At 36.0% G+C, this 14,564-nt stretch overlaps 1 protein-coding gene across 3 annotated transcripts in view; it reads right to left on the reverse strand.

Annotated features, from left to right (window-relative positions):
* agmo (alkylglycerol monooxygenase) overlaps positions 1 to 13,895 on the reverse strand; it is a 31,143-nt gene extending 17,248 nt beyond the window's left edge. The window contains exons 1-3 of one of the 3 annotated variants that reach the window (XM_043258953.1): positions 13,664 to 13,894; positions 9,954 to 10,084; positions 9,516 to 9,667 (exon numbers count right to left, since the gene is read on the reverse strand). In XM_043258953.1, coding sequence (XP_043114888.1) covers positions 9,516 to 9,667; positions 9,954 to 10,084; positions 13,664 to 13,786 — 406 coding nt within the window. In that variant the 5' untranslated portion in view covers positions 13,787 to 13,894. Of the gene's footprint in view, positions 1 to 9,515; positions 9,668 to 9,953; positions 10,085 to 13,663 lie in introns of all 3 variants that reach the window. The other 2 variants (XM_043258951.1, XM_043258952.1) reach the window with 2 other exon arrangements.
* Between the last annotated feature and the right edge of the window lie 669 nt (positions 13,896 to 14,564).

The raw sequence follows: 14,564 nt of genomic DNA on the forward strand, positions 1-14,564 counted from the left end.
GCATTTTTTTTTTTTTGCAAATGTAAAATAAAATAAAATAAAAAATTAAAATTAAAATTAAATTAACCTGGATTCTCTATGAATTTGTGCAAAAAAAATTAAAAATAAAATAAAATAAAAGTAAAAAAAAAAAAAAAAAACTCTTCTCTAAGTCTCAATAATATTCTGGTCCCTTGATGCAGCTTGGGTTCCTCCTTCAGTGGAAGTATACAGGATTGCCTAAGCAATCCAAACCTCTAATGAGGTTTCAAACACTGTCAAATCTCTTTAGGATTTTTCTCTGAGATAGTCGAAGGCCTTGTGTAAGTGTGAGGTCCATCAAATCTAAGAGTTGGTGAAGTTCCCGATGAAATGCTGCGATCCAGCTGACAAAACACACCATGGTGAGAGTGCAAGAACAAAACCTTCCTCTCTGCCAGTGGGGCTCTGCTGGAAGTTAAAATCACCAGGCCAGCAAAGTGAGCAGTCGAAGCTTTCCATTGAGAAAACAACATCAACCTGTCCACTTAATCTAGATAGCAGAACCAGGAAAGCGATTCTATGTTTTTACTCACAATGCATTTTAAGTGCAATGCAATTATATATGAATAATAATAAAATAAACATTACGATGTTACAAAAAAAAAAAAAAAAAAAAAGTGTTTTTTTACTAAATGAATTGCAAACAAAACTACATAAAATTTGGTTTCCCTAAACATGCCTCCATGCTACTGGTGTATATATATATATATATATATATATATATATATATATATATATATATATATATATATATATATATATATATATATATATATATATATATATATATATATATATATATATATATATATATATATATATATATATATATATATATATATATATATATATATTCACAATTCAGCTTAAAATTCCAAAGTTTAAATGATGCATTGCATAAGCTATACTACTACTTTATTGCAAATGACACTCTTTAGAGCTTTCTGCTTCAAATCAAGAGATGAAATGAGAGGTTTTTCTCAAAACACACCCGCAGAGCTCCAGTCATTGCTTGAGAGTGTGTGAGCCCATGCTTTCACCTCCTAGGGCAGAGCAGTGTAAGATTGATGTGGGGTGTCACCGGTAGGAAGTATGTTCAGCTAGGCCTCATTGCAATCCATGTCCTCGTGCGCCGGCCTCGGCTGGAAGCCGCATAGTTTGGCAGGCAGTATTCAGAGGGGAAGAGCTTTAATGATGAGAACCTATGCCACAGAAAAGACTTTCCCATCATGCCTGAAGACCATGGTCTGCTCAGACACGGAGATTGTGTTCTTTTCTCAAGAATACAGGGATAAACAGCATGCTTGCACAAAAAGCAGTGTGTACTATAAATGGATATAGAAGTATTAGTTTGGTCTCAGCACTCAAAAGATAACTAAGAGATAACATACAACTGTAGTTAATTCACACAGTCATTTGCTAGTTTGTGTCTAAAACACAACGTGGTGAGAGTACAAGAGTTTGTTTGGGATAATTAAAAATGATGATCATCATTCTAATTATAAAATTAATACAATTATAAGTGATAAAAATAATATAATACATTATATTATTTTTATCACTTATAATTGTATTAATTTTATAATTATAATGTTTTATAATTATATAATGTATAATAGTTAAAATTTGTAATTATTAGTATTACTATTATATTACAATAATATTATTATTATTATTATTATATACTATATTTTAAAATATCAGTAATTATTTAAAAAAATGACTATAATAATTCAATAAAATCACTAAAAATAAATACAACATTTAGTCTAGTTATATTAGGTTTGAGGTCATAAATATGCTAATTCTGTTTAGCAGTTTTTGTATGATATTATTGATCATTGTGATTGGACAAATATGATCAAAATAATCAATAATATCATGCAAAAGTGTAAAAACCTTTTTACAGAATTTCCACACAGTAAATTACCTAAAAGCTAATATAGCTAAGCGAAAATATGTATTTATTTATTTGTTTGTAATCATTCTGATTTTCCCCACATTTTGAGATTTAATGACAAACTCGCCACCACATTTCTAGTACTTCTTAGCCATGGTTGCCAGGTTTTTGAGGTTACTAGGATGCTCTTGGTGGTCTGTAAGAAATTTGCTAAGGTGATCTTAGTGGTTGCTACTTGCTAGTCTTAAATTCTAAAATGATATCACAACCATGCCATGAAGTTATCATAAAAAAAATGTACGAAATTCCCAGCATCTGCGTATATATGTCAGGCATAACAAAATTCATCTTTAAGTTCAGGGTCTATTGTGCTTAAATCACTCTTATCGCTCTGTACAGGAACAGAAAAGTGCAGCCTCACATATACAGTTACCGTGAGTCACAGTGCATCTGTAACAGTAGATATGAATTGGGTGAGAGGCTTTTACACGAGGTGAAGGGTTAATCCAACAACAAAACACACTGATTATACCATTGTGCATTACAGCCGCAGTTTAAAGAGTACTGTAGAAAAACGATATAAAAAAAAATTCAATCTCTCTACTTGAAAATGTAATAATTTTAATGTATTTTTAATGTGCTAAACATTTGCACTTTCAAAAACCTAATTATAAAAACTATAAGGGACCAAGAACACTTGGCAGTCAAGCTGTTTTCATCACATGACCTAAATAATGAGTTTTCCCTTTTCAACCAACATGCAAATACCCCCTCAATTCCAGTGCCACCCTAAGTAATCGCTCCTACTTGATGCCACGGGCCTCGCTGAGACTGCATGCCATGTCTTTCAGGTTATCAGTGAACTGTGAACGTCTGGGCAGAGCGGACAAGCGCCCGGCGAACAAGAGAGGCCAACACAAACAGTCAGCCGGAGCAACCAAACCCATGTCTGTCAACACAACACTTCACAATGTCTTCGCTCACAGTCAAAACTGCTACTGGAGACATTTGTAAAAAGAAATGACACCGCAATCGTGGCTGATATACAGAAAAAAAACTGTGTGTTTGTAATTTGTTAATAAACAACAGGTTAACAAAAACTGCATTTTGAGGTACGGTCAACGGGAGCTTAGAATAGCATTAAAGTGTGAACAAAATGTACTGAAAATTACAGATGCGGGTGGCACCGGCAAATCTTTTACGCAACCGCTGTCAAAATAATTGACATGACCAATCAAATCAAAGTTGGAGGTGATCGCAGATCTCTAATTCCTGAGCAAAGTATCAGTTTAACATTGAAGGAGAGCAAGGTAAGACGGAAGCTGCAAACCGTTTAATATTAGTCAGCTGTTTTATAATAGAAATGTTAAATGGCAGCTATATCCGGTGATGCAGCTCAAATTTTTCAAGCATTGATTTCTCCTTGTGTGGAGAAATATACAGTACAGATTCCGTATTGATTAATAAAACTCACGGGGTAGCGCTGACAACAAGTTTCTGAGCTCCTGAATGTCTGTGTGTGTGCAGTGCGTTACGCAATCGCTGTGTGCAAGTGATGGGTGTGTTTGTATGCGCCAATTAAAGCAGTACATAGTACAATATAGATCAATCAAACTGAACTGTTTTAATGCAATACTGCACTTGTCACACACACACACACACACACACACAGTGGTGTTCAGTTTAATTTAAATATCAAAATAAAAAAAATGGCACTTCAGAAGTAGCAAGTCAGTTTTTTTTATTCCTAATGAACCACTTGAATTATTGACTAAATAACTCCCTCATAAAGATAGTATAAGGCTGTAAATTTTCTTAATATATTTCATTACTAAAGGTAATGATTACTTGTTCGTGTTGAGTAACTGCTCTGACAGATTCAATGAGTTTAAAGAGCCATTAGACTGATTGAACTTGTGAATTCTTTTTCAATGATTCATTAAAAACCCAGTTCGTAAGAAATGTTGAATCACGCTGCACTAGCTGTGATGTATGTTTTCGTTTCACTAAAAGGAACCGGTTTAACTAAGTCATTTGTTATTGAATCAGGCTGCACTGATTGCAAAAAACTTGCAAAAAAAAGTGCAAAGTAAATGTGTTTTTCTCACCATAAATTTTATCTTACAACATTCGATTCAGACTGAAAACAAAGAAAAAAATGGTAACTTTTTGCCATGTGATTGTAAATTTGTCAGTGGGGTTTGCTACTGAAATTCAGCGCAGGAAATACTGGCAATTATCGATCTTGGTATTTTAAGAATAGATATCAAAATCAACTATTAAGAATGGATTAATAATACATATATTTTTAACCAGCCCTACCTCACACACGGCATATGGTGAATGTAGACTCCTACCCTGTATGACAAAATTTTCGACACAGCAAGACACAAGCCTCAGACTGACTCGGTCTGGCCTCGTCCAAAAATCACATACACACACTCGCCTACAAACACAAGTGGCTGATTTGCTGGACATTGTTGATATTATTGCAGGGTCCCGGGGGCGCTCGTTTGAGCCCTGGCTCTACATCCTGACCGGTTCGATTCTTTTGTACGCCCTCCAACCTGCGCGGCCGGGGACTTCCAGAGGCAGAAGAAGATTTATGAAGCCCCCGTGGCCTGGGGTTAAAGCCCGCTGCCTTCCACCAAGAGGATTCCTTTTCAAAACAATAACATCCAGTCCCAGCCTCCTTTGGGATGGCCCGCAGCGGCATTGATGCAATGTATTTGTCTTGACAACTGCCGCCGTCTGCATAAACGCTAAACGTGTGCCACTACTGTATCAGAACCTGATAGTGAGAGACTCCATATGTAAACATATGTGCAACCATTTGCTACTGGGAAAAGCTGCCTTTACTTCCTTTTTATGATTTTCTGATTCCGTTTACAAATGAAAAATGCGCAAATAAAGCCAAACCTCTGTACTGTACAGCCTTCCTCTGTGCAACTTTACAAGGTTACATCAGATGTAATATTTACTCATTTTGCCCCAAGCATATCCAATGATGACAGCCACAAAATGTCTAACATGATCAAAGCTTAGTTTTGGAAAACACATTGGATCAAGTGCCATAAACACCTTTCCCACTGTAAAACATTGCACGGGGTGAGGTGATAAAAAATGTAACATTACGTACTGCCTTCCATAACTTGTTTATAGTTTCACTTTGGCTTTATATCCCTCCCTATCCCCTGTCTAAACCTATAACATCTAACCTCAACCAAACCTCAAACTACTGTAGAAAGAATGACACAATATGACAATACCGCTAGAATGACAAAAGCATGTCTTAGATCAGCAGTCAGTATCATCCTTGGACAGACCAAACGTTTCCCAAAGCCTCATTACTCAAATGTCTTTATGTGACTAGTGAACGAAAAGGAAAGGGAATTAGGGACTTGAAATGCACGCTGTTTTACGAAATTTGGGCTTACATGTGGGTCTCCTGATCCAAAGACCTGCAGGACTTGTAATTAATCTAAAGACGTCATGCTACACATCTATGAGGAACAGAATGCAACCTTAGGCCAAACTAATCACCAAAACTAAGGTTATTTAAGCAAGTCTGCCATCAAAAGCACTCCAATCCGTGAGCATTACCGTAGGAAAATCAATCTTCTGAAACTTTAGGGGATGCAATGAAAAATTTACTGAACAAATAAGGGGGGAAAAAACATGTGTAAGGTCTTTGCACACTGAGTCTGAAATTCAGGTCTGAAATTTTCACAAGTTAAAAAATAAATGAGGCCTTTACAATCACTTTAGCATACTGCCTTCAAAACTTTTGTCTGTTAAAGAAAAACATCAAATTAGGTTCGATTTTCTGCGTTTTCACATCCATAGTAAGCATTTTTATAGAAAAGACGAATTCAAAAACACATTTAAACATTTCAGAGTTAGTGCGCAAGAACCTTTCTAAGGAAATCAGGGGAAAGTAGAGGAAAGACCACTAATGAAAAAAAAATGTAAGCACAGTTTAAAGCAATAACTTACCAACAAATGAAAATTTACTGGATATTTACACACCCTCGGGCCATCCAAGATCATCAGAAACAAATTAATCTTCATCATGTAGCTGATAAAAACATGAAAACTCCTCCAAAACAGTTCTAAAAGAATATATCAGTGGTTCTTAATGTGAGAAGACAAGAAAGGACTTTTATTATGGACTATAGACCAGTTAAAATGTCTGCATTTGTTTCTTACAAACATGCAGTTTTTACTTAAAAAAGATGTTAACTGTATTACTTATCAGCTGTTAGAACTCTCATTCTCAGAACGTAACTTTCCAGGTTTAACCTACAGCAGATCCCAGATTTTCAATGTGGTCTCAGAATTCTGGAGCCCACCCTACATCTTTCATTGCTCATGACTCATGAAACTTAGAAATGAAAGACTAACTTGATGAAGCCCTAATGCAACAGAAGCCACCGTGGCCTTCCTGTCAAAAGCCCATAAGGTTTCTCCGGAGGGTTGAGCTGAGGTTTTGGTGGAGCTCTTTGGAAATAGTAGCATATGGGGACCAGAATCACTGTTGGTCTGCCTCCACAAGTGCAAGAGAGCAAACTGAGCTACGACCGCTGTCAGCGAGCCGGCCACATTCAGTCCTACTACGTTATATTTTATCTTAAGAATGCTAAAATGTCAGCTACACAATCAAAATGGCAACAAATATCTGTTTGTTTTTACGCAAAAGTGCTTGTTGTAGACAGTGCAATTGACCATATTTCCTATTGAACATTGTGGACCGCAGCTATTTTAATATACTTCTCTGTCTACGGATTAAAAAAAAAATCCTGATGCGTAAAAAGATCCAGAAGACCATTAACCTAGTCCGGGCTAAACCATAAACCTCGTCTGGCTGATGTTGCCAAAACCGACCGTGCGGTCGGAAAGCCAGCCCTGCTACACTGGAGTGTGGCATCACTATAGAGGAAGACATGGAAAGGCCAAACACCACCGAGAGTCGCAATAAAGGTTTGCAGGCAACTGGAAAATAAGGCAACATGTGGAAAAAATGTGACGGAGAATGACAGAAGAGAGCAGAATGAATGCATGCAAATAGCTCACGCAGAAGCAGATGCCTGGACAACATCAAAAGCCACCAAAACTAAACCGTAGCCTTTGATTTATGAGGATATGAATTTCTAACAATATTAAATGGCTACTTCAGACAAGGAAAACACCTACTTTACAAATTGGTCTTAAATTTCAGCTTGAATTTAGTTTTAAATGTCATTCAAGACAGCTGTGATAAATTACATAAAAACACAATACAAATTTTAAATGCTACAGATATTATATTACACATATTGCAGGCATTTTTACAGATCCCTGCATGCCTATATTATCAAAAAACGAATTTTCTCTTTTTTTAAGTTTTTAACTTGCATGGGTAAAGACGAAATTAATAAAAATGATGAAAAATTGTTCAGCTTTTACAATGGCACTAATTAGGGTCGGCATGGCTTTATAGTGGTCATATTTCTGCAGTTATGCCCCTAAAAATGTTTTCTCATGCTAGAATAAAGATTTATAGCTTACAAGTCCCAAAAGCATTGAGCTTTAGATAAAAGCTCTGCACACCAACTGAACCAAAACCGAGTACAAAAACTATCCAAGGATCATTAGCTAAACCTTAAGACCACCAGCTATAAACCTCAAATATCAGTGGTCAGAAGTGAAATCTGAAATAACAAAGATGGCCATTTAAAGCACACTTTCATTTTGGGGTATCCAATTCATAAAGGAAAAATGTAAATATTATCCTTATTGTAAATATCTTTAATATTCCCAAAATCATCTATTAATTGCTATTGTCTGTCATTAATTTGTTTAAGCTTGGGAATAAATAACTTTTTGAACTCTGGTTGCAGGTTGCAACAACTATAATAAAGCACAACCAGATAGGTCCAATTCATTAACTGAGTAAGTTATTAATTAAAAAATGGACAGAATCAGAACTATTAAATTCCTTACAATTCCCATTTTATTTCAATTGTTCACATTTCAGATACTTTTCTCAACAGTATGCTCCGGTTGTAAATATACAGTGTCTAAACTACTGTTACTATAAAGAAAGAAAGCCCAATATGCCGAGGTCTTTTATGAATAATAACCATACGATATCCAAAAGAAGTCATCTTGGACAGCGATGGAACAGAAAACTAGACAAATAATTTCCTCTGACTTCAAAAAGAACAAATTGGGCACAGGAGACCTCTGACAAAAATGACATTTCCGACTCGGAGCAGGAACCCGGGACAATGGAAAACATAACATGACAGCCACAAGCACCTCATCACTTTATTTAGGGATCCAAGTGAAGTCTGGAAGGATGTAATTGAGAAAACGTCCTGCCATCATATCAACATTAAATCTCAAATGGACGGAATTGGTATAGCATATGGCAAGCATACTTGAGAAACAAACGGCAGTAGCTTGTTTTTACCTTTTCGCTCGGAAGAAACCGAAGTCAATGCCCTGGCCTCTGACACAGTGTGGATGTTTACTTGTGTAATAGAAGAGGACATGGGGCAAATTATTGAGCAATGCACATTTGAGACAAAGAAACAGCCTGTAAAATTGTATTTTGGTAAACCAAAACTAGGATTACGATTTTTTTTCCCCTACAGAATACTGCAGAGCTGCTTCCAAAGACAGAAAACTCTGAGAAGCAGATTTACAGTCTATGGTAACAAAGTATGTTTACTGGCAATGCTGTTCTGTGACGGCTGCTATTGAAGAAAGAAGAAAAACACCACAGCACTCAAAGATTACAGCTGTGACAATGTTATACTCTGTTTGGACACATGTCTCCCGGCTCTTTGCCTGAACTCTCATGCTACGCAAACATAAGTGTCTTTTGCAATTGCCGCCTTCTTGACAGATTGATATTTCAAATGCGCAGCCAGATGAAGCGTTTCACCTAAGATGCATTTTCCACATCTGGATAGCCGATAGATTATACTGTATATAAATGTGTTTACAGAAATATGGAAAATAAAAATCCTATGGAGTCGGAGATAAATGAAAAACAGTCATCGGTTACTTGCGTTTCCAAGTTATGAACTCGCAAAAGTACCAGGAACTAAACCAGCTGTTATGAAAGTAACTTAAAACTAACATTTGCACATATGACTTTAGAATCAAATAATGTTTCCAGAAAATATCCAAAAAAGCTATTTCATGCATGATGATGATGTGTAAAATGTTAAAAAGTTTGAATTCTGGACACAAATGTGGGCTAGAAGCAAGTTTCGATGGATGGCAAGAATATCAATGAATTATAACCTGAATTTTGGTCTGTTTTTCACAAAAACTTTTTTTTTGTCTTTATATCACTATAAACCATATGGAAAGCTTTTTAATAGTTCCTATTCCAGTTGGAACTGAAAGGTGTAAAAACGCTATTAGTACTAGATTAAAGCATCAAATAAATCTAAAAAATAATCATTAAAATTCACAAGAAGAAAGTAGCACATCCTGTAAAAATGGGAATGTTACGATGTTCCATTTTTACATTCAGCAAACTCCTTTAAAGCAGATGGATGGATATAATAGCAGTGAATTTGGCAGGATATTCACATACCGTGGGCAAATCGATGGAACCAGTAGTATCCCATGTCCACACCAAGAAACGCAAGCCACCACGTCCAAGCCGAATCCCAGGGTAGCTCCAATAAACGGAAGTTGTTCCAGACATAAATATAAGCTGACAGCTCCAAACTTCTCACCATGAGCCTTGAGAAAGACACCAAAAGAATTTAATTGAGTTACATCAACAAAACCCATAAGCAGATAAACAAGTCTATACGATGGAAACTGCATGAGTAAAACATGAAATAACATTAGATTTGTTCTCAGTTTCTGCATAATCTTGTTGTAGGGTCAAGTGTCGTCTGATATGGAGTGTGACTATCAACAAAATCAGGTTTTGAAAAAAAAGACTTTCTTATGTTTTGTATCTATAGACATTTGAAGGATCTGTGAGGTCAATCTCGCACTTGGAAAGCTGCTTTCAACTTACTGAGGCAGACGGGACATCATGCCTGCTGACAAAGAAGTGATGAAGTCGTTTATCTTGATGTGAGGGCCATCTGTCTTTAAACATCCCAACAGAATCTCCAATAATATCAAACCAATGAAATACGGTGTGGCCTACAACACACAGAAATCATAACGAAAACAAGCTTAACAGTTTCTACAACCTTAAATACTGTCTTAATACTCTTCCCTAAGCTAGGAGTACATGATCTGATGGAAACCTTTAAATGCTGCATCTTAATATAAAAGATTAGTCAAGTTTTGTTGCACATGACTTTCTGTAACAGCCTTAAGGGTTATGTCAAACTAAGCATAAAAATTCAACACACTAGGCGTCTGTCAGCAGATAATGTCTTTCCTTTGCATAAGTATGGAGTTGGTCTGTAGAAAGTCACAGGTTCAGTTCCCAGGAATGCGTGACCTATTAACATATCAGGACACATTGATACGAACCAGATTTTTTAAGCTGATTTGGCCAATATTATTGTTTAGTATTATTTAATATTGGACTGTATGTCCAAAATTAAAATTATATAATGTCTAAATAGATGAAAAGCATTCCTGTAATCAAAGCAGTACAGCATGGTGCTAACAACACATGCATTCATTTCCAGGCATATTTGATCAAATGTACACTTAAAGCACATAACTTAAATATACAAAAATAAGTGTTTTTAATCTTTTTTTATTTATACATGAGCAAATTACATACATAAATATTATCTAATTAATTAATTTAGTGTGTGTGTGTGTGAATAAATATTATTTTAAATGTTACTAAAACAAAAAAAAAAAAACACTAAAATCCAACCTTTCAAAATTATGCAAAGAAGAAAAAAACTTGCTGCTTGGGTGTCAAAAGTCAATCAATGCTCTTTGGATACAACATTCTTATATATATATATATATATATATATATATATATATATATTTTTTTTTTTTTTTTTTTTTTTATATATATTTTCATTTTCTAATGTGCCTTGGATTTATGAGTATCTTTGGATCTAAAATTCATTATTCTTAATGTTTATGCTACAATCGAATACGGCCCATAAGGTAGAAATATACTGTACTGTGCATCCCTAATAATGAGTATCCAATGTAGTTCAGGATGGATAAAAGTGTCTGCATTGAAATTTATGCATTTGGCAATGTGTGTGCTGGATTTGAGCATATGAAATTGGAAGGTTCCAAGTCGAGTTGGACTCTCTAAACCTCTGTGATCACCAATTTTATATTTACCAGCAAGCTTTAACTTTACAGATTTGGATGTAAAGGAAGTTTTTCAGGATTTCTTAAACTTGGATTACCCATCAAAACCTGGGGCAAATCACAAAAGACCAATTAAAAACTTAACAGATGTGGTGCTGGCAGTATTCTGGGTCACTTTTTTGCGGTGTGAAACCCGAGACTCGCTTTCTCACATGCAAACACACACACACACACACACACATGGTGAACTGAAAGAGTGTGGGGGGACACGATAGTATAGAGTAGATCTACAGGTGGAACGGGACATGTGCACATATATATGTGTGTGTGTGTACAAGTGAACTGAGGCAGGATAGACCTCTTGGGAAACACTATCACACGCAAACCTGGACACATCTGGCTGCCGACTGCAGCGAGACTATAGCTGCTAGTGCTACGAAACCTACTGAACTGAAGTTCATTTCTGCAAAATTCTACCTAATTAGATATTTAACTTCAGTGAGCTACACTGTTTGCTACAAGTAAAGTTTAGAAATACGTGCACTTCGATTATGTGCATTTAAAATAGGTTTTGAGAAACTTATTTTAACGCGGTTTTTTTTAAGAAACAAAATGAAAATAGCTATTAGCCCTGCAGTAATATATTTCACGCTTGCAAAAATGTTGAGGGGCTCTTAATAGTTGTATATAAAGCTGTGATTGTGGACTCAGATCTCACCAGAAAAAAAAAAAAAAAAAAAAAAAAAAAAAGACATTTGTGAAGCAGATGTTAGTGTTTTAGATTTTTCTTTAGCTTTCTCGGTCAGATTTTGATCGGTTCATGTAATTTTACACACACAAAAAAATGTGAATAAAGTCAAACTGTTTTTTTAAGAAATGTAGTGTCAATTCAACTTTCTTCATACAAATTTCGAATACGCCCTTTTTGTTTTATTCTTTTATCATCTAACAGTGATATGTGGACAGTCTAAATGACAGTTTATACTCCAAATTCAAACTTACGAGAGGAAAAAAATTTTAAATGTTAAAGCACATATTCGCGTAGTGACCAAGACAAGAAAACATAGACAATTTCTATTGTCTCACCCACACACATCAAGAGACAGAAACTTCAAATAAAGTTCTGCAGGAATGGTGAGCGAGGCAATTTAACAAGTGTGCGTTTGTGACAGAATTACAACAATTAGGATTCCTGCTGTGTGGTTAATTGCAATTTCTCTATTCATGTGTTTATGGAGGCCTGTAAAAATGTGAGTGTTTTACCTCAAATAACAAACATGTGTTGATTTGAGTGCAGCCAAACCAAAAAACACACATATGGGTCTGTTAAAATGTAAGGAGCGGGCTCCCCACCGTAGGGCTTAAAAACCTGAACAGGTGGCAGACTTATTTTCCAATCGTTTCAGGCACGGTGCTCACTGTTTTGCGCGTTAATGAAAATTAAGAAACCACACAATTAAAGGTACAATAGGCAATTACGGCATCATTTAAACCTGTGGTGGTAGACGTGTTGACAGAAAACATGGGTGGAGTAACCAATAAAGTCAAAAAGATCATCATGTTAGAGCATTTGACAGCATGTGGTAGTGCAGCGGTAATAATAACGACGAAATCCTGATGAAATTATGATTGCAGATGTTTGGTTTACAATAACATACTGACCATATGCAACATGCTTAAAGGCACAGTTCACCCAATGAAAATGAAAATTATTTTATTAATTACTCACCCTCATGTTGAGATACTCTCTCCACAATGCGGACAGAACAATGAGAAGAACTGTTAAATAAAGTCATTATTTCGGTTTTCTTTGCATACATGATTAATTAATGACAGAATATTAATTTTTGGGTGAGCTATCCCTTTAACACCATGCTTCATACTGTACACACACACCGATATTTGATCTATTCGCCTTTTTTACCTGACGTAAAAATGGACGACCCCATTTGTAAATTCTGTGGGTATTTTTAGTCTCATCCGCATCCAGCTATTCTTTAGTTCGTTTTGCTTACTACTGGTTTGTAGTTCAAACACTGTTACCGTTTACCGCACGTTGTTATTCTTCTCGCCATTCACCTACAGCGTCTAACGAACCGGAAGTCTCACCCGAAAGCTTAGTTTCGAGGAAAAAAGTGTATATAATCACTCAATTAATTCTTTACGCAATAATAGTAAATGTAGTTCTATATTGTGACTTGTGCTGTCTTAGTAGCTAGATAGATATAAACTTTTCAATAACGTTACCACTGCATTTCTATGGCAACCCCTGCAAAGTTTCTAAGGTATCCTTGTACTTTTCTGAACCCAGCGTGCTGGAGTGGGAATGGGGACGCCCCCAAAAAAACACCTCATTCGAGCTCTGCTTGTGTAAATGTCGCCGAAAACGCTCTCTCTGTTGAGTGTGAAGCTGTTGCTTGTTGTAGGTTACAACCGTGTCGCTGTTTACCTCCGTGAACGCGGCAATGACGTCACACTTACCTGATTGACATATTTCGGCACCTCTTGAACAGTCGCGAATGATGATTCGTTAGGAGTTATCAAACTGAACAGCATGCGAACCCCCTGAGAAACGGTCACATTGCCTGCTTCCACTTGCGCCATTGCGTTTAAAAACAACAGAGAGAGACCACGGTAGAGTAATAGATCAGCGGCTGCTCGCAGCGCCTGATTAAAAAGATGGGCGTTTGTGAACACCTACGAGAGACAGGACCTTTGAACTTCACCGTAAAGCCACCGTGAAGGGAGATGTGATCACGTGACGCGAGACAAAAACTTTCACTTACTAAGATTATACAGCTAAGTCGATCTGTAGGCTTGCTTGTATTTTTATTGCAGAAAGAAAAAGCTAGCAGGACGAAAAAAATATTACACAAAATTGTTAGGCTAGATGACAACGCAGAACAATGTTGATCGCGATCTTAATAAATAAAAAGTAGAAAAACAATATAAACATGCAATAAAGTTTTCATCAAAGTAAATGAATGAACACATTTGCAAGGGACAGTAAGGCTACTTTATATCAAAACAGCACATTTTTATTTTAATAATACATTTTTAAGCTAATATTGATTCAATAGTGCGTTTTTAAATATTAAAAGCAAGCTTTTTTTACTATAAATAATTATATCTTTATAACTACGGAAAGGCAGCGCCCTATCATATGCGAAGCCCTGTGAGGCCACAGCAGCAAACTGCAAATGAACACATGTTTTGGAAAAGCTTGTAGTGTCTGCTGCTGTTTTTGGCGTGGACTATATTTAAAACAATGTAGCTTTTCCTGTCCAAGAGAAAGAAACTTAGAAGTCAAAGGGCAGTAAAAGGCTTCGACGTGAAACAGAGAGTAGCATGACTTTGTGTGCGACCTCTCTATTCCATTGTG

The sequence above is a fragment of the Puntigrus tetrazona genome, chromosome 15 (assembly GCF_018831695.1).
Source record: "Puntigrus tetrazona isolate hp1 chromosome 15, ASM1883169v1, whole genome shotgun sequence".
NCBI lineage: Eukaryota > Metazoa > Chordata > Actinopteri > Cypriniformes > Cyprinidae > Puntigrus > Puntigrus tetrazona.